This window comes from Polypterus senegalus, chromosome 15 (genome assembly GCF_016835505.1).
Source record: "Polypterus senegalus isolate Bchr_013 chromosome 15, ASM1683550v1, whole genome shotgun sequence".
In the NCBI taxonomy this organism is placed as follows: domain Eukaryota; kingdom Metazoa; phylum Chordata; class Cladistia; order Polypteriformes; family Polypteridae; genus Polypterus; species Polypterus senegalus.
The window spans coordinates 635,388-657,691 of NC_053168.1; the positions used below are offsets into that span (position 1 = coordinate 635,388).

The 22,304-nt window shown below is 47.6% G+C and overlaps 1 protein-coding gene across 1 annotated transcript in view; it reads left to right on the forward strand.

Moving 5' to 3' along the window:
- The window catches only part of stt3b (STT3 oligosaccharyltransferase complex catalytic subunit B), a 95,321-nt gene that overhangs the window by 59,296 nt on the left and 13,721 nt on the right, over positions 1-22,304 (forward strand). Inside the window, exons 6-11 of the mRNA XM_039737171.1 lie at positions 238-336; positions 9,402-9,548; positions 11,506-11,554; positions 12,509-12,663; positions 16,194-16,405; positions 20,633-20,820. Coding sequence (XP_039593105.1) covers positions 238-336; positions 9,402-9,548; positions 11,506-11,554; positions 12,509-12,663; positions 16,194-16,405; positions 20,633-20,820 — 850 coding nt within the window. The remainder of the gene's footprint in view (positions 1-237; positions 337-9,401; positions 9,549-11,505; positions 11,555-12,508; positions 12,664-16,193; positions 16,406-20,632; positions 20,821-22,304) is intronic.

The window sequence follows — 22,304 nt, forward strand, 5'->3', positions numbered from 1 at the left end:
TCAAATGCTCGAGTGAGAAAGATCATTTTTTACATTTATAGAAAGCGATGAACTTTAAAACCCAGCTTTGGGTGGCAAGTGCATTGAGCACACCCCAGGTTTGTGAAGAGAGAACTTCAACTTGTCCTTTGAGCAGAATCGGTGCAGAGAGCTGATCATTCAGCGGAGTGCCGTCTTTGTATGCTTTGTAAATCTGTTCTTTCATCTCACGTTTTTCTTTTTTTTCCCCCCCTACAGCTTACAGCACCTTCTACATTGTTGGACTCGTCCTCTCCATGCAGATCCCATTTGTTGGATTCCAGCCTATAAGGACAAGTGAGCACATGGCGGCTGCAGGTACTCTCAGTGAATTCCCTCTGTCTGAATGCCTGATTTCTAAGAAATGCAAAATCGTTTTTACGTATTTATCTTGTGTAGATGATTTATTTATTTATATATATATCGTTTTAAATCTTCTGTCAGTTGTCCTTCAAGTGGCACCTGGATGTTCAGTCACCCAATGTGGTGATCATTGTGACACTCGTTGAAGCCCTCACAGTAGTTGATGGTGTCTGGGCTGTTGGCTTTTTTGGTTTTCTCTAGCCGGCCTTATCTTCCCTCTGCCAGTCGTTTTCCTTTCTGCCGGGTACTTCAGGCTGTGTGTCCACACTACTACTGCATTTGCTATTATAGCCTGTGTTTTATAAATGAAAGTGATCCGTGTCCACCCCAGCATTTTCACATCATTGATAAAAGTATTTTTGTCCAAACTAAAGTGACTGAAAACCCATCTGACGTGACTGACCGTCTGCCAACATTGGCCACGCACGCAGTGTAGACAATAGACGTCTGTAGCCTGGCAAACGCTGTGCGAGTCTGACGTAACTTTTAAGCCTGATTTTGAGTCAGCCTGACTTTCAGGTTCACCGTCCATTTTGTGTGCGGTATGAGAGGGGCTGCGTTGCCTGATTGTATCTCACAACGGGCCAGTTGCACAATCAGAAGAATTTTTGTCATGTCAGACATTTCATTCGTCTGTTTTGTAACGCGGCAAGTTTCTGATGTCGCCATCACGTTTCCTTAAAGTCACTGACTGCAGTGAGCGTGCATCGTTCACATATAATCTGAGCACCCACGTCATGGCAGGTCAGTTCAAACCCAATGAGCCTCTGCAGTTTGAGCTCATACAACTGGCGACTCTCGTGGAGCGGGACGAGTCGCTTGAGCCCAATTTCTGACAGTGGCACAAAATGCCATTTAGATGTGTACAGGTAAGCAGTACAAGAAGCGTCATGGAAAGCAACTGTTCCATGGCCGCTATGGCAGAATGTTTTTCTTTTTCCGTGAAGGGTGACCAGTTAGGGCATGGGGTCCAGTAAGTACGAGCCCAGCATAGTGCATCGGAGTTGGCGTTTTCCGAAATCTTTGTAATCGCCCCTCTGTGACTCTCACTGGTGTAGGGTGAATGAAAGGCAAAAATGGAATGGAATGTCTGCGGTTTTAAACGAGCACATTTTACTTAGTGTGGACAGATGGGGTCTCGGATTAGTAACTAGTAAGCGCCGTTTGGCTCAATTGGGCCTCTGTAGGGTCCGCTTTGAGTCAGCTGAGCAGGCGTGCACTTGGGTGATGTACAGAAAATGAAGAAAAGGGATCTGCTTGTGTGCTTCAGGACCTGAAATATTCTTGAAAGGGGTGTCCCAAGTAATTCTGACGGCGTGACACTGCGAGGTCCTCAGAAGCACCCGCTCTTTTTTATCAGGGCCCTAGTCTGGCACGGTGGCGTCATTGGAATTTGAAACATCAGGACAAAGAGATTCTTACAGATTCTTAGAGAAAAGTGTTTGGAGTACAAGCCACCAGGTTTCCATTGGAGTTCCTGTGAAGCGTGTGTGACGCCGTGCCAGTGGCGTCATGCCCCCTGAGCCCCAGCTGCGGGACCCTGAAATGGCTGTTTGAGACTTGCAAGGCACTTTTCAAGGAATGGAACGCTTGTGAAGCAGCTCAGTCCAGGGGGGCATCCCGCGGTAATCTGAGCCCCTTGTTTATTGAACTCTCTCTCTCTGTTTGCCATTCCTACATAACCTTCTGTTGTCATTGTCTTTAATTCTCTATTTCTTCCTTTCTGTTTTGAGTTTGCTCCCCTCGTTCCATAGCTGTTGGACTAAACTTACAAAGACCACACAGGGTCAGGAATATCCAGAAACAAAAATAATTGTAATGCTGCAAGTCTAATTGGACTGTTTAGAAACGGCACAAGAAAGCCGCGATTTTGTAGAATAAGTAGCCAAAGCGTACAAATCCGCCATTGACAAGCCAACGTGAAAGGCATGTGCAGTTGGTAAGGAAATTACACCGAGAGTCCGAATTAGAACCGCAATAGTCACATGACTCTCAAACATCCTTACAGAAAGAGAAACTGAGACGTACAGCAAGTGGACTTTGGTGTCGTTTGAAAGCTCAAGTAGTTGGTCTGTCAGTCAAATTGTACGCAATTGAATTAGGATTTTCAGAAAAGGCTTTAGGGGCAGGTGATTCAGCCATCTTTGAGGGGTTTGCAGCATGGCATTTTAAGGGCAAAACACGGAACCTTAATTGTAGCAGTGGATGGTTTCATGCGCTTTTTTGAAATCCCCGTCAGTGGGCCCAAAACAGTGAGGTGAAGTTTTAAAGGGTTAAGTGAACTTGCAGTCATTGGTGTACAATATGAAAGGCAGCGCCTTCTGTGGCATACAAGGTGGCAAAGCAAGGCTCAGGTTTCAGTGTAGTGTAGCACATAACAAGCGGAGTCGTAGGACAGATCTAGCAAACGCTGCCAGAGCAGACCCAGGGGGCACTGGGAAGCAAGCATCTTGGAGGACATTTAGACAGCACACACGAGAAGGAGCTGTACAAGTCAGACACGAGAGAGAACGACGCTCATTGACGACGATGTCCGTGGCCTGGCTTTATCCGTCACCGAGACAATTCTGCTAAATTGTCCGTAAAGATTATTGGCATAGAGACAAAAAAAAAGGTAACCTGATTGTGTTGCGTCTGTGGTTCATGAGGCTCGTTTCATTCTCGCGGTGTACTTTTCTGTTGGAGTCGTGCCAGGCTGCCAGCTCCTTTAAGGCACAGCAGGCTCGTCTCCAGGGATGCGTAAAGTTGAAAAGACTTGCGTTTGCTCATTTAGCTGACTCAGTTATGCAGAGTGACTCGCTGGAGTCCTTTCCATCATCACTCTACGGGGTGGGCAGGTGTGGCAGTTCACTCGCGGTCACAGGCCGAGTCCCCTCAACGGAGACCCCACCATACCAGGTATTCCAGCAGGTCTGGGTTCATTGAAACGTCTTAACAGTTTCAAGGTGTTCCTCTCCTGGCCTTTGCCTAGGGTGTGATGCCCCAGTGCCAATGCCCCCCCCACTGTATGGAGACTTGTTCTGGCACCGATTTCCGCCTCTCATATTCGCTGTTTGAGATGAGGATTTTCGCACACCTCCGGTTCAAGCTGGCGTGCTGTTTAGTTTCCTCTTCTCTCGTATTTTCAGGGTGGCCTGTCACCCGCGCACATGAGACGTGAATTGGGCTCTCGTGTGACCGAATGGCCGAGTTGATCGACTTCCGGTGAATGTCCTCCACAAAGGAGCCGCTTCCAAGCCGAGTTTTCCTCCTTTCGTCGACGGCTCTTGCTACAGTTTTTGCGAGTGCAGCTGTTTGGCCCCATCAGTTACTCCCAAGTGCTTTTCATTTACATTTTCTGTAATTTTATTTTCTTTTGTGGTACATTTGGGGTGTCGGCAGGATGAAGTCCTTCTCGTTTGATCCTTACAAAGCCTCTTTACAATGGGCTTTCCTAAATCTGCTCAACACACCCACCATTTTATTTCTAGAACACGTTTTCATATAAATGATGAAGTTCAAAACATGAAAATAAGATTAGGCAAAACTAAGTAACAAAGAATAAAGTAAAGTCTGATGACCAGGAGGACAGAAAAAAACAAATTCTGCAGGGGCTCCAAGGCCACGAGACCACTGAGCCCTCACTGGGCCTCCTACCTAACATACACTATACTGTCCAAAGTATCCTCCAAATCATTGAGTTCAGGTGTTCCGATCACTTCCATGGCCTCAGGTGTATAAACTCGAGCCCCTCGACCCGCAGACGGCTTCTACAGACACTTGTGAAAGAGTGGGCCGCTCTCAGGAGTTCGTTGAATTCAAGCGTGGCACCGTGAGAGGATGCCACCTGTGCAATAAGTCCATCCGTGAAACTTCCTCACTACAGTCAACCGTTGGTGGTATTATAAGAAAGTGGAAGCAATTGGGAACAACAGCAACTCGGCCACGAAGTGGTAAGCCACGTCAAATCACAGAGCGGGGAGAAGTCAGAAGTGCAGAAGTCGCCAACTTTCTGCAGAGTCCATAACTACAGACCAGCAAAAGCTCAAGAACAGTGCAGTGTAGAGAGAGCTTCAGAGAATGAATGGGTCTCCACGGCCGAGCAGCTGCAGCCAAGCCTGACATCACCAAGTGCAATGCGGAGCGTCAGATGCAGTGGTGTAAAGCCCACCATAACGCCACTGGACTAGAGAGCAGTACAGACGAGTCTGACCAGGAGAACGTGACTCGCCAGACTGCATTGTGCCAAGTCTGGTGGAGGGGACATTATGGTGTGGGGTTCCAGTGAAAGGAACTCTTAATGCTTCAGCATACGAAGCCATTTTCATTTTCAGTTTGGGGATGGCCCCTTCCTGTTCCAACATGACCGCTCACACACACCAGTGCACAAAGCAAGGTCTGTAAAGAAATGGGGGACCTGGACTGGCCTGCGCAGAGCTCTGACCTCAACCCGACAGAAGACCTTTGGGATGAATTTGAGCGAGTCAGGCCTTCTCGTCCAACCTCAGTGCCTGACCTCACAAATGCTGTCCTGGTCTCCAATTCCCATAAAGACACTCGTACACCTCGTGGAAAGCCTTCCCAGAAGAGTCGAAGCTGTTAGAGCTGCAAAGGGTGGGCCAACATTAAAGTTCATGTGTGTGTAAAGGCAGGCGTCCTGGTACTGTTGGCCATAGAGTGTAAATGATCTCAGTCAGTCCTCACGTTGAAGCATTAGATGATGCTGGTCATGTGGACCTCTAGCCTTCAGTCCATCAATGTAGGAAGTGCACGGTGTCCTGATCAGGTGGTGCTGTTGGCACTAATGCCCACCACAGAAAACCGGGAAAAGAACAGCAGAGAAAGTAGGGCTTAGTACTGATTTTGGAGCCATGAATAAAAAAATAAGTTAACTGCATAGACACAAACGTGGACAGGAGCAAAGGGTTCGCTTTACAGAATTGCTTGTTCTGCATCAAATGTATTCACAGTGTACTCTCTACTGGACATTAGGTCTTCAGATCCTTTTTTGTTTGGGACAAATTCAGTGCCATTGTCACCAAACGGGGCTCAGAGTGAGGCAGTGCCAGCAGGCCATTAATCTTAATCCACACTACACGACTTTTCCAGTGACATTCAGTCACAGACTCCTTTACATAGCAAGTCGGGGTCAGCCGTGACATGCTTGTAACACCACTGTTTGTGTAGGTTGACATCTCCAGTGACTCGTTCAGACTCGTCTGTAGTCGATCCGACCAAACCAAGCAGGTTTGATGTTTGCCTTAAGTTGTAGGGGCAAACGTGTGTGTGTGTGTGAGCTAAAAAAAAAAACTGAGGGCTCAGCTGGAAGTTCTGAGGAACAAAGGAATTGTGGGTGTTTTGGACAGCGCAAACCGAAGTGTGCCTCGTCCGAGTGACGTGTCGTGTTTGTCGTACCGCGACCAAATTGATGAAAGGGGAAAGAGAAGGCTTGGATTGCAGTTGGACCCTCAGTTCCAGATGTGGTAGAGAGTAAACAAAGTGGTGTATATCGAGCTACTAGGATGACGGTTATTTTTGTAAAATCATCATCATCTTTATTGAATAAATGTGAGCCGTACTTGACATTTTGACGTTTAAGGAGATGGAAGCTGGATAAGCCAGTCGGTACTCGGGCACATGCACAACTTACCAGGTCAGATGAGACTTCTGTGGGAGATGAAAGACCAGCAGTTTTATTTTCTGGGGGGTTACAGGTGGCCAGAGATGAAGACTGAAATGAAGCAAAGGGATTTGCTACACTTGAACATCCGACTGGTCCAGGAGGAGCATCAGGGTAGCCGGGCTGGCATACATTTAGACTAAGAATGAAGCTCAATGCCTCCTGCCGCTCTGTGCGGACGGCCACGCTGTCTGTTTCTGCCGGGCCCCATCAGACCAGAGGCCAATCGGCATACTAAGATGGTGAGCCACCTGGTAGCTTAGCACGTGAAGGTCACCTGCTTATTAGTCGGGTTGTATTATTTTGCCATCTTTTATTTTGGACACAATTGGAAATCTTAGCTTGATTAATAAAGAAGTCAAACCTGAGAGTGACCAGGCTGGTAAGAGTAAACTAGAGGGCACATGTACTCGTCAGGCCTGGATGTTCACTGGCAAACTTAAGACGGGCCTGTACCTGTGACTTCCTGAGCAGGGGGACCTTGTGGGCGCTGCCAGATTTCAATCCATTATGGCATAGTGGGTTACCAGTGGTGGTCCCAGCTGCCTTCAGAGCATTAATAAGCATGTATTTTTGGGCTGATCCCTCACCTTTGCCATGATCATCCTCACCACCCCATGAGGCAAGATCTTGCTTGGAGCTCCAGACTGAGGGCGACTGACGGGCATTTTATATTTCTGCCATTTCCGAATAGTCTCGCCAAACGTCTTGCTGATGGTCTTGTAGTCCACTCCAGCCTTGTCCATGACGTCCTTTGACAGCTCTTTGGTCTCGCCCATGGTGGAATGGGAGAAATGGATTCTGTGGACAGGTGGGCTTCATACACATCACGTGTTGGTTGATCAGGAGTATCTGATTGATTGATTGATTGTAATCTGTGGGAACCAGAATTCTGGCTGCGCTGTAGAGGATCAAATCCTCATTTCTCTTAATGACATGCAAATCAATTTATCACTTTGATGTTGAGTGGTTTTTTTTTACTTCCTGGATTCTTGGTTGATGTCCCGTCTCTCTCCATTAAAATGAAACTACCATTAAAAATGAGAGACGTGCAGATTCAGCAGGGGATCAGGTCCTGTACACGGGCTGGAGATGGGATTTGGGGCGTTCAGTTCTGGTGTGCGTAGTAAGGCATCTGAAAGGGACAACGGGGTCACCTGCGGACCCTGCCACGATCAAATACCCGGAAAGGCCTTGTTAGGGCATTGGCACTCTGTAAGTAAGCTCCCTATACTTTGGAAATGCTAAAGTGCTGACACGTTTGCCTGGACTCGTGTAACTGGTCATCCCCTGCACTGACTGGTCGTGTAATCTGACGTCTCGAGGGTGACGAGATAAGGCAGTGCAGTTGTCAGGGCCGCCGTGCAGGCTCATTGCAGCTTTGTTTGACAGGGCTGGTAAACGGTTTACCCACCAGTGTTTGTTGAGTAAAGTATTATTGTGGTGCGCGTTATTAAGCAGTTCCAGTGCATTTTGATTAAAACTAAGCAGCTCAGCCGGCCTTTTAGACTGTGATGCCTACTAGTAATTACCTCCAAAGTGCCCACCGGTCTGCTTGTCTTTGAGGACTTTGGGATTTTTTTTCTACAGTGGTTGGCCCACCCTGATTGGCTGAATTTGAATGGGACAAAGAGCCCACCACAAGGTGCCTGTAAAATTGGCAAAACTACCCCTGCCATGATCATTGAAAGTGACTCTCTAGTCGGTACAAGTGTCCTTGGAAACGTCTGAATTTATTACACATGTCGGACACGACCGCCGGACTCTCTGAACCTCACGTCGTGGCCATTTAGTCATCAAATGTAACGGCGCGTATCTCGTAAGCCCCTCTCGTTGAGACGGACGTCTTATTAGCAGCAGCATAATAACCAAGTGACTCGGAGTTTATTGTGACGTTTTCTCCTGGTTGTTCATTTGACATTCTCTCCATTTCTTTGTGGCAGTGTGTCTCTTTGTATTACTTACATTCTCCATCATTGATTTGCATTGACCCTTTAAATACGTGGAAATAAGAGGGTCAGCTTTTCAGATGCCCTCTTAGCACCACTTTTGTTCACGTATAAATCAACTGACTACGAACGGCAGAATACGTGCACATCCAGCAGCACACGTCGTTTATTTGGACAAATGGTGCAAATTTATATTTAAACAGGCAGCAGCCGGCAAGTAACAACTGCGTGAAAAGCTACAAGTTCTAAAAATGATTACTAAATGTGGTGGTGGTGATGATGATGAGGAAGAAGGGCGTTAACTAAGATAAAGCGACGGGGGGGATTGTGTTTGAAACGTCAACCCCTGTTTTTGTTTTTGAAGCAATGCCAGCAAACGGCCTCTCCGGTTTTCAGGCTCCCCTTCATCATTTGGCTTGAAAGTGAAATTTGTCGTAGTTTGCAGTCTGAGCTGATTTACGGGACAGCATGAGCCATGAAACCTGCTGTGTGACCTCACTGTTTGCTTGTTATGGGGACAATTTGATAAAACGTGCCACAATCTGCGCCACCTGTCATGTTTATTTGTTTGTAATAAAAACTTCCACAAAAGGAGTTACGTTACGTTTGGCTTTGAAATAAACCTTGTCACTAATGGGACAGAGGCGTCCCCACCCCAGGGTAGTTGTCTCAAAAACGGTGGAATTGTTGCTAAAGGCAGAAATCGGCTTCTGGGTTTTGGAAAGCCTGTGGGCCCACGACAAGGCCTCACTGGCCCTGATTGGCCCGTCCAGGTGGCATCGGTGATTGGTGTCGGAGGGTGATGGACACCTCAGTGACTCCCCATAGAATGGTCTTGGCCACAGCATTAACACTGCAGGTTGGGCTGTGTTCTCCTGTAGGTCCTCTCCACCTTGGATGAATCTCTTCTCATCCTGGTCGTTTGTTTGTTCTCCGTCCCACTCCACTTAACACCACTTGCTTGAAACCTGCAAGGACCAAGGCAGCAGTCCAAGGTGGTATTCACAGGCTAGAGGCGATGGAAATGGAAGCTTAGAATCGAGATACTGATCCAAGATGGCGTATGCATAGCAACCTGTAGGCAAGGCTAACCAGGAGCTCATCACCCGCTTGACAAGCCTGCATGTGGTCCAGGTGCCAGCTGAAGGAAACGTCTTTACAAAGGGAGTAACCCTCTGGAGTAACGAGTGTGTCACATGTTCCATTTGGAGTGGACGCCCCCGTGTTCCCGGGCTGAGTCTCGTCACCTCTGTCAGCAGTTCTTCCTGTGACTCTGACGGGCAGGCGGCCATTTAGATGGAGGGGACATTCTGCTGCTGCTTGTGTTCTTTACAGGTGACCCTGAATGGCGTTTGAAAGCACGGTGATGTGACAAGTCTGTCTGTCTGTCTGTCTGTCTCTTTCTCATCCAGGTGTGTTTGCACTCCTCCAAGCGTATGCCTTCCTGCAGTATCTCAAAGATCGGCTCACCAAGCAGGAATTCCAGACGCTGTTTTTCCTTGGAGTTTCGATGGCCGCTGGCGTCGTATTCTTGACTGTCATTTATTTAACCTACACAGGTAAGACTTTGATTTCTGCTATTGTGATGTAAACAATTCACAAGTGATGGTTTATAGGATGGAGTTACGCTTACGAATGACATGAAAACTGCCAAGTCCAGAAGGCGCCTTTAAAGAGGATTGCTTTGTGTTTCCTTGGTGTGAAACTGGACTGATGGTCGTCGCTTTGGCTCGTATTGCACAGTACATTGATGAGCTGTGAACCGTCTGGCCAGTCAGGACACGATTGTTATTTTTTTTTTCTCATACCTTAAAACTGTATTTTAAAGTCACGAAGACTTGTGGATCTTCACACGGCATTTTTTTCTAAATAAAGAATTGTTTGTGTGCCGATGCAGATGGCCCCCCGTCTTTTATGGGTCAGTGTCATCTCAAGGATCTCGACCTGGCAGTGCTGCAGGGTAAACCTCTGGGAATTGTTAGCCGTCGAATGCCTTGGCCTACATGAGCCGACTCGTACCCAGGTCAGCTGTCCAATCAGAACGGCCCATGTGCGGGGTCTTCAGAAAGTGCTTAGACCCCCTGCTCTTTGTTCGGCTGCACGTCTCAATTCATCTAGAAAGGCAGAGCGCAAACAGAATTTTGGAGGTTTTTTTTTTTTTAACCAGTTTACTAAAAATGAAGCTGAAGTGTCACATTGACACGAGTATTCACACCCTTGGCTTTGGCATCCCGTTGTTTTAATCATCACTGCGATGTTTCTACTCCTCGCTTGGAGTCCATCTGCACTCGATTCATTTGACTGGACGGATTAGGAAAGGGCCACACGTGTCTGTCTATAGAAAGGCCCACAGGTGAGCCAAGCCATGAGGGTAAAGGAATTCCCTGCAGGGCTTACAGACAGGATGGTGTCGAGGGGCAGGCCGCAGCACTGAAGGTTCCCAAGAGCTCAGTGGCCTCCAACATTATAAAATGGAAGACGTTTGGAACAACCTCGACTCTTCCTGCAGCTGTCCGGGCCTCAGTAAAAGAGGTGACCAAGATCCCAATGGACACCCTAGCTGAGTGCCAGTGTAGAGAAGGCAGAAACTTCCAGAAGGCTAACCATCACTGCCACACTCCTCTAACCGGGGCTTTGTAATTGTAACTCGTAATCCCAGGCCGCCTTCAATTCCTTCACACCTCTCCTCATCAGCATCTTTTGTCAACCAGGATTACGAGTTGTAAAGCCCGCCTGGACCTAAAGGACTCCTCAGAATGTGAGAAATGAGAGTCCGTGCTTTGAGGACACGAGACTGGCGTCCTGTCGAGACCAAACCAGGCCCCTGTCATCACCTGCGCAGTGGCAGGGACTGGAAAATGGAGAAAAGCACAGAGAATGTCCTTAATGACATCCAGAGCAGAGCGCACTGGATGAAGGCTCACCTGCCAACGGGACAGAGCAGAGGCGGGCAGCACAGGAGGGGCTTGGCGACACTTTTATTTTTAGCTTTCTGGCAGCCATCCACACGCTAGGACCCCCCGGTGTCTCTTTCTGTATCTGCTCCTTGCATGTTTGTCATTTTATGGCAGGTTATGAACTTTAAAGGTGAAAGTTTCTGCTTTGACTGTTAAGGGATGAGAAGCCATCATTTTGGGGGATAGGATTTTTGTTTTTTTAACCCACCCTGTAAAACTATTTGTGTCTAAAATGTTTTTTTGTCATTTCGATGCCTAGCAGAGTAACTGCACTTCGGGTGACATTCATAAATCCTGTTTGCTGTCCCTTTTGAGAAATAAGAGACACACAGGTGTGCCATCTCTGTCCTCGCGTCACACTCTCTGGAGGCTTTTCAAAAAGTCGCCGCTGAAATGCTTGAATGTCTCCAGCGGTAGAGCGGAGCGCTGCTTGCTGTGTAGGGTTGCGAGCTGACCTGCTGGAATGACGTCTGAAATGAAATCTGTTTGCTCATCTGCTCTGCTCTTTGTTCACTAGTGATGATCTCACTTTTTGTTTTTTTCTTTTGTTCTTTACAAGGATACATCGCACCATGGAGCGGCAGATTTTATTCGTTGTGGGACACCGGGTATGTAAGCACTCGCCGTGCACAATGTCCTCTGAAGTGCTTCTAGTTCATGCACGTCCTTTTAGTTTGATGCAGGTGTGATTTGTAGACTGCCATCTCCTTGTATTTTGCATCATTTTTCAGTGACATTAATGAACTAAAAACAAATGAAGCAAGCGTGGTGACGAGCTTCACTTGACTTGAATAGGGAGACTGGCAGCTGCTCTTCTTAATTCATTCCATTCTCAAGCCGCCTGTTTAACCCAATTCAGGCTTTTCCAGGGCTGCATCTTCTTCTCTGATGAGCTCCTGCTTCCCGGCCCATCCGAGGGGGCACACACACAGGGTACAATGTTACAGTGTCTATTAACCCAGCATGCACCTCTTTTGGGGTGGTTTTTAGGTAGAAAGCACACACAGACATGGTTGGCTCTGTGAGGCCGCAATGCTAACCATTATGCCATTTCACCACCCCAGGTGACTAATACTAAATACAAACAGTTCGTTTGTTTTTCTGTTACTTAAGCTTGTAGTGACGGATGAGGGGAAAAAAAATCTTCATCTCTTGAAAAGTGAATTGAGGCCCTTGCAGTTTGCTCAAGCCAGAGTGACAGTGTCATGTCATCTACAGCCGTCCCCAGTGGCCCTGAATTGGCTTAAACAAGTAGGAGAATGTCATGTGAAGTTGCCTTCTGTGAAGAGGGCTACACAAACATGAACTGAACTGGATGTTGGCTTCACCAAATGAAATTGCCAGCATCCGAGGTGTTTCTGCCACATTTAATGTACCCGTCATGTGCTGCAGTCGTTCTGCCAGGCCTTTCCCTGAGCAGTGGCCACAGAAGAGTTGGCATACTAGAGCAAGGTGACGATGGGGCAGCCCTGGAGCTTCATGGTCTTTGATTTCTTACATTCTGCTTGTTTAACACAAAGCTCTATGCGTCTCTCCTGATGCCCACTTGTTTTATTTTGAAGGTATGCAAAGGTTCACATCCCAATCATTGCTTCGGTGTCGGAGCATCAGCCCACCACGTGGGTTTCCTTCTTCTTTGACCTCCATATCTTGGTCTGCACTTTCCCAGCCGGCCTTTGGTTTTGCATTAAGAATATCAACGATGAACGAGTCTTTGGTGAGTTGTTTTCTGGTTGTCCCCATCTTTATGCATGTTAGGCCTCTTTCTGTCTGCACAGATGAGCAAAGCACTTTCCTAATTCAAGAAAACAACGTCTCTCAAGTGGACTGTCCTTTAGAATTGATTTGTGGTCACCACAACTACTTGGCTGAACAAAGTCGGATTTCAGGGCACAAGCCTTGTGTACAGGGTGGTCCAGATCATCTGGATGACGTTGATTTGTGTGGGGACGATTCCAGTTTGGCGCGAAGACGATTCTTCATGTCGTCCGTTCACACACTTCTCGATGGTCCAGGACTTTTTGGGTGATTGGCTATGTAATAAACTTAATATGTTATAGCGTAATGAAAATTGCATGATTAGATCTGGGCCACCCTATATTTGGCATGGTGGTGACAGACACTGAGCCTGTAAGCACTGAGGTGACACAGATATTTAGTCGAGGATTAAATGATTTTTGAGCAGCTTTCATTATTGGCATAGTTTAATTTTTGTTTTCTTTCTAAGAAGATTTATTCGCCAGGATGTAAAACGTGTTTCCTTGTGATTAACGAGTTGATCTTCTGATTACGAATGACGACAAGAAGCAGTTTACATGAAAATGTTGTAAAGCTCTACTTCTACCTGGGTGCCATCGATAGTCATGACAGAGGGTGGACTGTGACAAGTGAGGACACCACAGGAGTGCCCAGTGCTTTTATTCAGTCAAAGACAGTAAAGTGAAGCAGTGCTGTGCAGGAAGTCAAATCGAGTGAGTTAATGGCACAACATGGATAAACGGAGGATCAAATCACAGTCCCACTTCTCGGTCATGCACCGCTGAGCCGAGACCCCCCATGAATGTGGTCTGTCCACATTAGGACTCCCTCCTTATGCCCATGATCATCTTTGCTTCCCCGACTGCTCGCCTCCGTCCATCTGCGTGGGCTCCAGCCCAGTTCTGCTCTTCCTAGTTGGAGTCCACTCAATTGTCCTCCCTCTTTCTTTCTTTCTTTCTTTCTTTCCATCTCAGTCCTCTCGGGAGTGCAGTTGCACACGAGGATGCGCAGAGCACTGATGACGGACGGTTGAGTAAGTGAATCGGTCCAATTCCCCAAATTGCACTCCACAGCCACTCCTCACTCTCTTGCGCTGATCCACACCATTTTACAAATAAAAATCTTACACCTACTCTGGTCCGCCGTGCTTCACCTCACCACCCTGTGCGCTGCTCTGAAAGCGCCTCCCTCACTCCCTCAGCCGTAATATCAACCTTGGCCGGCAGTTAATAATAATAATAATTCATTACATTTATATAGCGCCTTTCTCAGTACTCAAAGCACTACCCGCACAGGGAGGAACCGGGAAGCAAACCCACAATCTTCCACAGTCTCCTTACTGCAAAGCAGCAGCACTACCACTGTGCCACCTGGGAGGACAGTTGGCGCCATTTGTGTAGTCCAAATCCGGATTGGTTAACAGACAATGGGTGACGACACCATAAGTGAATACAGCAAGTTGATTATTCTAATCCGTCATCAAAGAGCGGGGAGAAGAACTAGAAGGTGAAACGGCGGAGGCAGGCTAGAAGTTACCAGGTCATTTCAGACATGTTGAGTTTCCTAAGAGGGAAGTCTGCCTTGCCCTCAGGGTTTTACAGAGAGAGTGCAACCTCACATCTAGGACGCAGCAGACCAGTGCTCAGCCATCAAACTGATCTTTGCACAAAGAACTGAGCTGGCACATTAACACGTAATGCTTGTGAGATTAGACCACACGTACAGTAGTATTGTATGTCGAGACTAACCAACGACTGAGCCGACCGAGTTCAGCTCACATGTTAAACCAGTGGGCGTTTATTGCAGAGCAGCTTAGCCATTCACTTGTGATCCTTAGAAATTTGAACCTGTGACCAGATGGCAGCGGCTGCAGCTGTGAGTGTAGGGCGGGTGAATAGGCTCTGCTCTGTCCGCCATACCTGCTTATGGATCAGGTCTGTCAGATTTCACTCCTGTGGACCTTATCTCACCTTTTCACTAGGTTCATTTATTTGGGTAAAAATGAACTTTTCCATGCCAAGCTAACATAAGAAAATAAATACAATAAAGACGGACTCAAGATTCATTTAAAAAAAAAAAAAAATTGGAACTCAAGGTAAAAAGAGTTGGTGTGCTTAGACAGGAGACCGCTTCTCTATTTTGATTAAAAGTGCAAAGAAAGGAAATGGTCAGATTGCATTTAAATTACGATAATCAAAGAACTGAATGCCACATTTTATAGTGGCACAGCAGTACGTAACGCTGGGGCAATGGCGCCAATCCAAGCACTGCCGCCTTATTGTCCTCCCCGCGTGCGACTGCTCAGTAGTTGGGCTTGAGTGGCACAAGTTATGGATAGGAAGGGCTAGGGGCGGAGCCTCAAACAGTAGGCAAAGGGAAGGGTTGGGGCGGGGCCTCGTATAGGGGGCGGGGCTATGGGTGGAGTTTCCCTTCTCTGTTAAATGTAACAGAGGTGGCCTGAATTTCAGGTACCATATGCCAGCAGAGCAGCCAGCCGGCTTGAGAGACGTTCTGGTGACAGTAGAGCTCTAGTGCAGTTAGGACATTTTAATTAAAGTGTGACAAGGCTCTTAGGAGTGACTAAAAATGCTTGACTGGCGATCTTTACCTCCCTGCTGAGAGAGGGTTAAATGAACAGCAAAGTCCAACAAGTCATTAAAGTAAATGTCAGCGGCAGCAGCTGCTTCCTTTGCATGCACAGCAGGTGAAGTGAGATTTGAGAGTCGCCATACACGTGGCGCTCAATTAAAGAACTGCTGCAACGGACAAAAAGCTTGCAGGCGTCTGACGCTTCTGTGAGCCATCTTTATATAAGAGTGTTCTGGAAAGCTTTGTTTTTGATGGTAGACTTGTAAGGAGAGGCAAAGAAAAGGAATGACGGGTTACCAACGCTGGTTTTGGGGGCTCGCCAGCCTTCTTCCCACTCGGTGCAGGAGAGCTGTGCCCGATTGACTTGGATTGTAAGTCAGTTTCAAGTGTCGGCTTGTTGAGAATGTCTGCACTGTGCAGATTGAGTAATGAGAACTACTGGAGACGCGTTACATTCTGCTCATGTTAGATGGCGTATGCTCTTGTTCTCCGTCAGCTGTCATTTTCCATCCATCCATCCATTATCCATCCCGCTGTGTCCTAACTACAGGGTCACGGAGGTCTGCTTGGGCCAATCCCAGCCAACACAGGGTGCAAGGCAGGAAACAAACCCCGGGCAGGGCGCCAGCCCACCGCAGCAGCTGTCATTGTCATAATTAAAAAGGTTGAATTAAAGCCACTAGGTGTCACATTACATATAAATGGTGGTCCAAGTCCGCAGAGGAGGCCTGTCCCCGGTCCTTGTTGATGAGCATTCAGCCCCGGCCTGTTGTTCTGACCTCCACCCCGTGCTTTTGACTCTCTTATTTCAGAAAGCCGCTGACTTTGGCTTCGAAGCCAAAGCCTAAATGCTTTGTTTTCCACCACACTGATGAGCGTTTCTCTGCTTTTCTTTTGCAGTGGCCTTATATGCAATCAGCGCCGTATACTTTGCTGGAGTGATGGTCCGTCTGATGCTCACCTTGACCCCCGTTGTCTGCATGCTGTCAGCCATTGCATTTTCAAACGTTTTTGAACATTACTTGGGAGACGATTTGAAACGGGAAAACCCACCAACAGAGGACAGTAGTGATGAGGATGACAAAAGGAATTCCGGAAACTTGTACGATAAGGTAAAGGTCTTCACTTTGCTATGCCAGCTTTCATTACACAAAAGGCATGCACATGCTAGGCCACTGGGTCAGATGGTCTTGTAGTGGGTAGGGATGGCACAAGGCCTTTGGTCACATTCACCAAAAATTAAAAAAGGAAACCTGCCAACCGTCATTGTCTTTATCATAAGGGTCTGGCCAGGACGAAGAGTGGAAGCAGGGCACTGCTGGCAATGACAACACAAGAACTGGTGCAAATCTGAGAAGCAGAACGTTTATCTGGGGCTTTGGTTAAGTTTGTTGGACTTTCTGATCCTTGCGTCTCGTGATTGTTTGGCTGCTGATTTATGAAGAATGAAACCATTAAAATGTGAGTCCAATTAAATCGAGGAAACGTACCCCGTTTCATCAGCGGCAGCAACCGTTACTATTGAAGCACAGATCTGCAGCCACCCAGGGTTTCATTTTGACTCCGTGAAGCATCAGGCACACGTGGCCACTAGGTGGAGCTCTAGGCTAGCGAGTCAGTCTGGTGCTTTTTGTAACCGGTCACAGATCTGGTGACCTCCGGATGAGATTTGAACCCGGACCACCACTAGTGGTAATTGGAGTATAAAGGTGGGAGAGGGGGAGACACCCGGACCACCACTAGTGGTCATTGGAGTATAAAGGTGGGAGAGGGGGAGACACGGAGATGTCTGTCAGGTAGGTGTAGTGATGTGGTAAGGCTCTGCAGTGCCCCCTACCTTTCAGGCTGTATTAAGGAGACAAAGTGCTGCCCCCAGTGTTGTCATTTTTAATTCATAGGTTCATTTACAAGTCTGTGGGAGTCTTTCACTCTAAAACGGTTCTGCAGTTGCATGGCCGCACTCTCTCAGCAGGGAACTTTCACTTCTCACATTTACTTCCAGTAATGAGGTGTGACAAGACGTTCCAGGCGCCTACCGGGATGGGCCGCCTCAAATTGGGACCCGAGTGCTGCCGTGCAGCGGGTGACCCCTCCGCACCACACCAGTTCTGATCCCAGCAGGCCTAATCCCATTGGCTCTCCGACGCTTTTGACTCCTCCAGGAATGGGGTTCCCAAAGGGCTTTCCCCATCCCATTCATAATGAGAGCAGCCTTCCTATGGGCGGCAGCAGCAGTGCTGACCCCGCGGAGAGCAGAAAGGAGTCCTGTCTGTCATCTCAGAGCTGTGTGAAAGTTTTTTTGTGGTGGCTGGAGTGCCAGTCCTGCCATCAACCCTCACGATTTCCCAGCAAGTTGGAGGGCCGCATTTTAAAGTCCTACCATTGGACATTGTCTGCAGAGAGAGTGTCGACCTCGTCATTGAGAGGTTAACTTGCCTCGACAGTGACATTCATGTCTCTAGTGACTTTTACTATGAAGTCCGTAGACGCACTAGGGGGGTCATGGGGTCGCTGGAAAAGGGGGGTGTGACGCTCCCGATATCTCTACGAACGGACGAAGGTCCAAGTATTTAGAGCCCTGGTGCTTCCTGTTTGTGAGACATGGACGCTATCCAGTGACCTGAGATGAGGACTGGTCTCCCTGAGGGTCCTTGGGCACCGCTGGTTTGACTTTGTGTTGCTCATGGAGTCTCGAATCAGGCACATGACCTGCATGGTGAGGGAGCGCCAGTTACGGCACTAAGGCCATGTGATGAGAGATCCTGAGGGTGATCCGGCTTGCATCGTGGAGGACCCGAGTGGCTGGACCAGGCCAAGGGGACACCCACATAACATCTGACTGCGGCAGACAGACAGTCATTTCTGTAGGATGGGACTGGATTGCATGTCTGCCTGGTGGAGTTTGCCAACCAGGATCCCGAGGTGTTTCGTCGTGTGGTGGGTGCGGCATCATGCTGTACCAGTGCAGGCTCTCTGACCTGACGAGATGTCCCAGTGCCTTCCTGAACTTGCAGTAAAAGGCAACAGCAGAGCCGGAGTGCAGGACGCCTGAGGATTTGTGACTAAACTCTTTGAATTCTCTCTCTGTCTTTATTTTGGGAGTTTGTGATGTTTGCTGCTTTGTAATTTGGTGGTGGGGGTGCTGGGAGTCCAGTTTCCTGCCAGCTTGGACTGAACATGTCATCATCGGTTGCACCATCTGACTTTGAGGCGGAGGATTTGAACTTCTCTCGTGTCCCCATACCTCCTCCTCTCATACGTTGTGTTGGCTGTTTGTGGTTTCCCTGTCCCTTCGTCACGAGTTGTGAAACATCTCTCGCAGCAGTCTGACCCAAACCATACCAATGTAGTGGAGCTGTGGAGATGCACAAATACGAGAGTGGGCTCCACACCGCCACAATCAGAGTGTGTGGTCTGCAGACTTCACTACATGACTGATACTGACAATGAATATTTGTGGCCTAGTTAGTTAGTAGAAGATGTAATGGACTACAAGATGTCTGACCTTTGCATTACTTGAAAACTGCACAAGTCTCTGGTCACTGGTTTAGTAGTTCAATCCTACACCCGCGAAATGGACCAGAAACGTAGCCGAATGGGAGCTTTTGTGTGCGTTTTAGAAATACTGCAGCACCCCGGGTCCAGACCTGTGAGCGACACGTTCCCCGGGTGGTCTAGGCCTGTTTGAGGGGGCAGGATTACCAGCTGTAAAAAGCAGCAGCCCCCTAGAGCACTTGGATTGTGCCTTGAAGCTCCTGAAGCCCATCAGCCTCTTGCCTTACAGTGTTTGGCCAATGACACATGCCTGACAAGTGGAAGACGAATTACAGCTGGTATTACTGACTTCAGGAGGGGGGGGAACAGAGGAGAAGATGGCATGAAAGACCCGGACATAAACCAAAAGAAGTAGAGGGGGCGAGTTTAACGTTCTGTGCGCTACATGATGGAGAGGTGCATGTTGGGTATTTTGCATGTCGTCTTGCACTTTGCTAACCGGTTGTGTGATATTTAGTCCTTCATTTATCATTCTGGCAGACATGTGACCAGTTTTATTTTAATTTAGTGTTCGGTGGACTGCTAGATCTTGTATTTGGCAGTTCAAGTTTATGTAGAATTGGCAGGTTGTCACCCTTTTCCACATGGGGTTCCTTTGGATGCTCAGGTTTCCTCCCGCGCCTGTGTATTCACCTGGCGATGGGCTGGCGCCCTGTACTTGTGCCTGCTGCTTGCTGGGATAGGCCATAGTTTAACATTTAATTAATGGACAGAAACAATTACAATAAAATGTATTTGTTGTATAGCCCAAAATCACACAAGGAGTGCCACAGTGGACTTTAACAGAGCCTGCCTTTTGACAGCCCCCCAGCCTTTAAAGACCAGAAGAAAACTCCCAAAAAACAATAGGAGGGACCCTGTGAAAGGCAGTTCAGAGAGAGACCCCTTACCAGGTAGGCTGGGGGTCAATACGACACAATCCACAGAACAGAAGACAAGTGATCCTCAATACAGTAGAAATCTGACAAGAACAGCGCAGAATTGAGCAGGAGATGACATCACACAAGAGGATTTGGATGGTGCTGATCTCCCTTTATGTTCATCACTTGTCTGTGTGTTGAAACAAATGGCTGTCTTTGTACTTGTACTTCTACCTGAGAACTCGTCGCCCACACTCGCTGAAGAGCGACATACAAGAATAAACTGAACCAAGTGGACTCCGCTCCAGCTTCCTCACAAACTCGCTCAGGATAAGCGGGTTTGGAAGATGCATGGATGGATGGATGGATGAAGGGACTTAAAGGTCAGATGTGCAAATCGCCTTCCGTCTGCTTGCTTTTGACCTTTGATCAGCCGTATCCTGGTGGAGTGTCCCAGTTGTTCAGGCTGAGGGTGTATTGGAGTAGATCTTTTATGACATGAGAGGCGGTGGTCACTTGATGCTAACCCCTGGTCACTTGGGTCGAGGTAATGGGGGTGACGAGTAAAGGGTAAGAGGGAATTGGAGAGGCTGATTTACCCGAGAGAAGAAAAATGGATGTGAAACTGAGGATGACGACGACTTCGCCTTCTGCTGACCTCTCCTTGTTTCTTACGTCAAAGTCACCGCAGGTTTGCTTCTCACTTTCAGTGCCCTTGGCCTTCTGTACACTGCGGTAAAACAATCATTATTGTCATTATAAATAAATAGCATTTCTGAGGGTTGTAATTCTTTGCTCTGTTTGCTTATTATAGTTGGCTTTTCTTTCTGAATTTGCAAAAAGTTTTGTGTGTTTTCTTTTTTTTGTGATTGGGAAACATTTTATGTCCCGTTTGTCTTGACAAGCTGCTCTCGTCTTTGATAGGCTGGCAAAGTAAGGAAGCACGTGTCTGAGCAGGAGAAGACGGAAGAAGGACTGGGGCCCAACATTAAAAGCATTGTCACCATGTTGATGCTGATGCTGCTGATGATGTTTGCCGTTCACTGCACGTGGGTCACCAGCAATGCTTACTCGAGTCCCAGCGTCGTCTTGGCGTCCTACAATCATGACGGGTGAGGACAGATTTGCACTTGAGTGGCTGGCTTTCTGGTGGGCTTGGCGACTGTGGCAGGTAAAGGCGGTCAGGTTAATGGGGGGCTGGCTGCTTGTTAGCCCTGAAGGTAACGGTCTGCCTTTATTAGTTTCATATGACCACAGGTTTGAGTTCTAATAAATGTTTATATTCATTAAACTGTGTAATGTGTGAGCCAGCAGCAAAGCACTGACTGGCGTTTATTAAAGTCCTCCATTATCATGTCAGTCTGGACAGATGGATGCAAACCATGTGTTAACGAAGCTTCATGGCACTTAGTTCTGTGTGTGTGTGTGTGTGTGTGTGTGTGTGTTATATAGGGTGGCGCACGATAAACCGAACCGCTATTATACAGGTGGGTGCCGTCGCAATCGCGGAGCCTCGTTGTCACGACGGGGGTTCAACAGCCACAACTGTGCCTTTAGTAAGGAAGCTGTGAGCCAGTGGCTAGAGAAGTGCGTGAAAGAGATCCAGAAGATGTATTCTCTGCAACAGAGGATTGGAATAGTGGAGGCGTCTACCGGTTCTTTAAAGGAAACGCAGGACATTTTGGCACAGGAGTTTCCTGGCATAAACCTACCAGCAAAGAGCAGTATTGTGACCTGAGACAGGACAATGACCGCTGCTCCATTATCAAGTATGCCGATGACACCAGCCTCATAGGACGCATATCTGGGGAGGATGAAAGCCACCATCTAAATCAAGTGGACTGGGTGGTGAACTGGTGCAATAAAAACTAAACTCTCTCACTCTGAATGTAAAAAAGACCAAAGAAATGCTATTTGATTGATTTTAAGAGACAGAAATCTGTATGTTCACCTCTTGTAGTTGTGGGAGAGGAGGTAGAAATCGTGACTGAATAGAAATACTTAGGAACTAACCTCGATGACAATCTAAACTGGAATACAAATATCAAAAAAATGATTCTCTACATGCAACCTCCATAAACTATTTAAAGTCGACAAGGAGCTCATGTTGTCCTTCTGTCGCAGTCTCATCCAGTCTGTGGTCACTTTCAGTTTCATTGCCTGGTTTAGTCGTCTGACAAACCAAAACTCAGAAAAGCTCCAGCAGATTACGAAGTATGCAGCTAAAGTTATTGGGGCTGATGGAGATGATTTGACTTCTGTGTGTGTGTGTGTGTGTGTGTGTCGGAGGGCAGGCAATGTAAAGAAACTGGAAATCCTCTCCACTGATGACAGACATCCATTACATGGAGAACTAAAGTCCAGTAAATCAGGAAGGAGAGTCGCTTTGAAAACGCACACAAATCGCTCCACAAACTCCTTGGCACAACAAGTGAATGTTTTGCGCAGGTCTTGTCAACGTGTGTTGGACTCGCTACAAATGAAGCCGTACAGAATGACGTGTCCAAGAACTGAAGGATGACGACGACGACGAGGAGAAACGTGTGTGTTATTGCACATGGCTCCTTCACACAATTGCAGTTGGAGTTTTGTATCA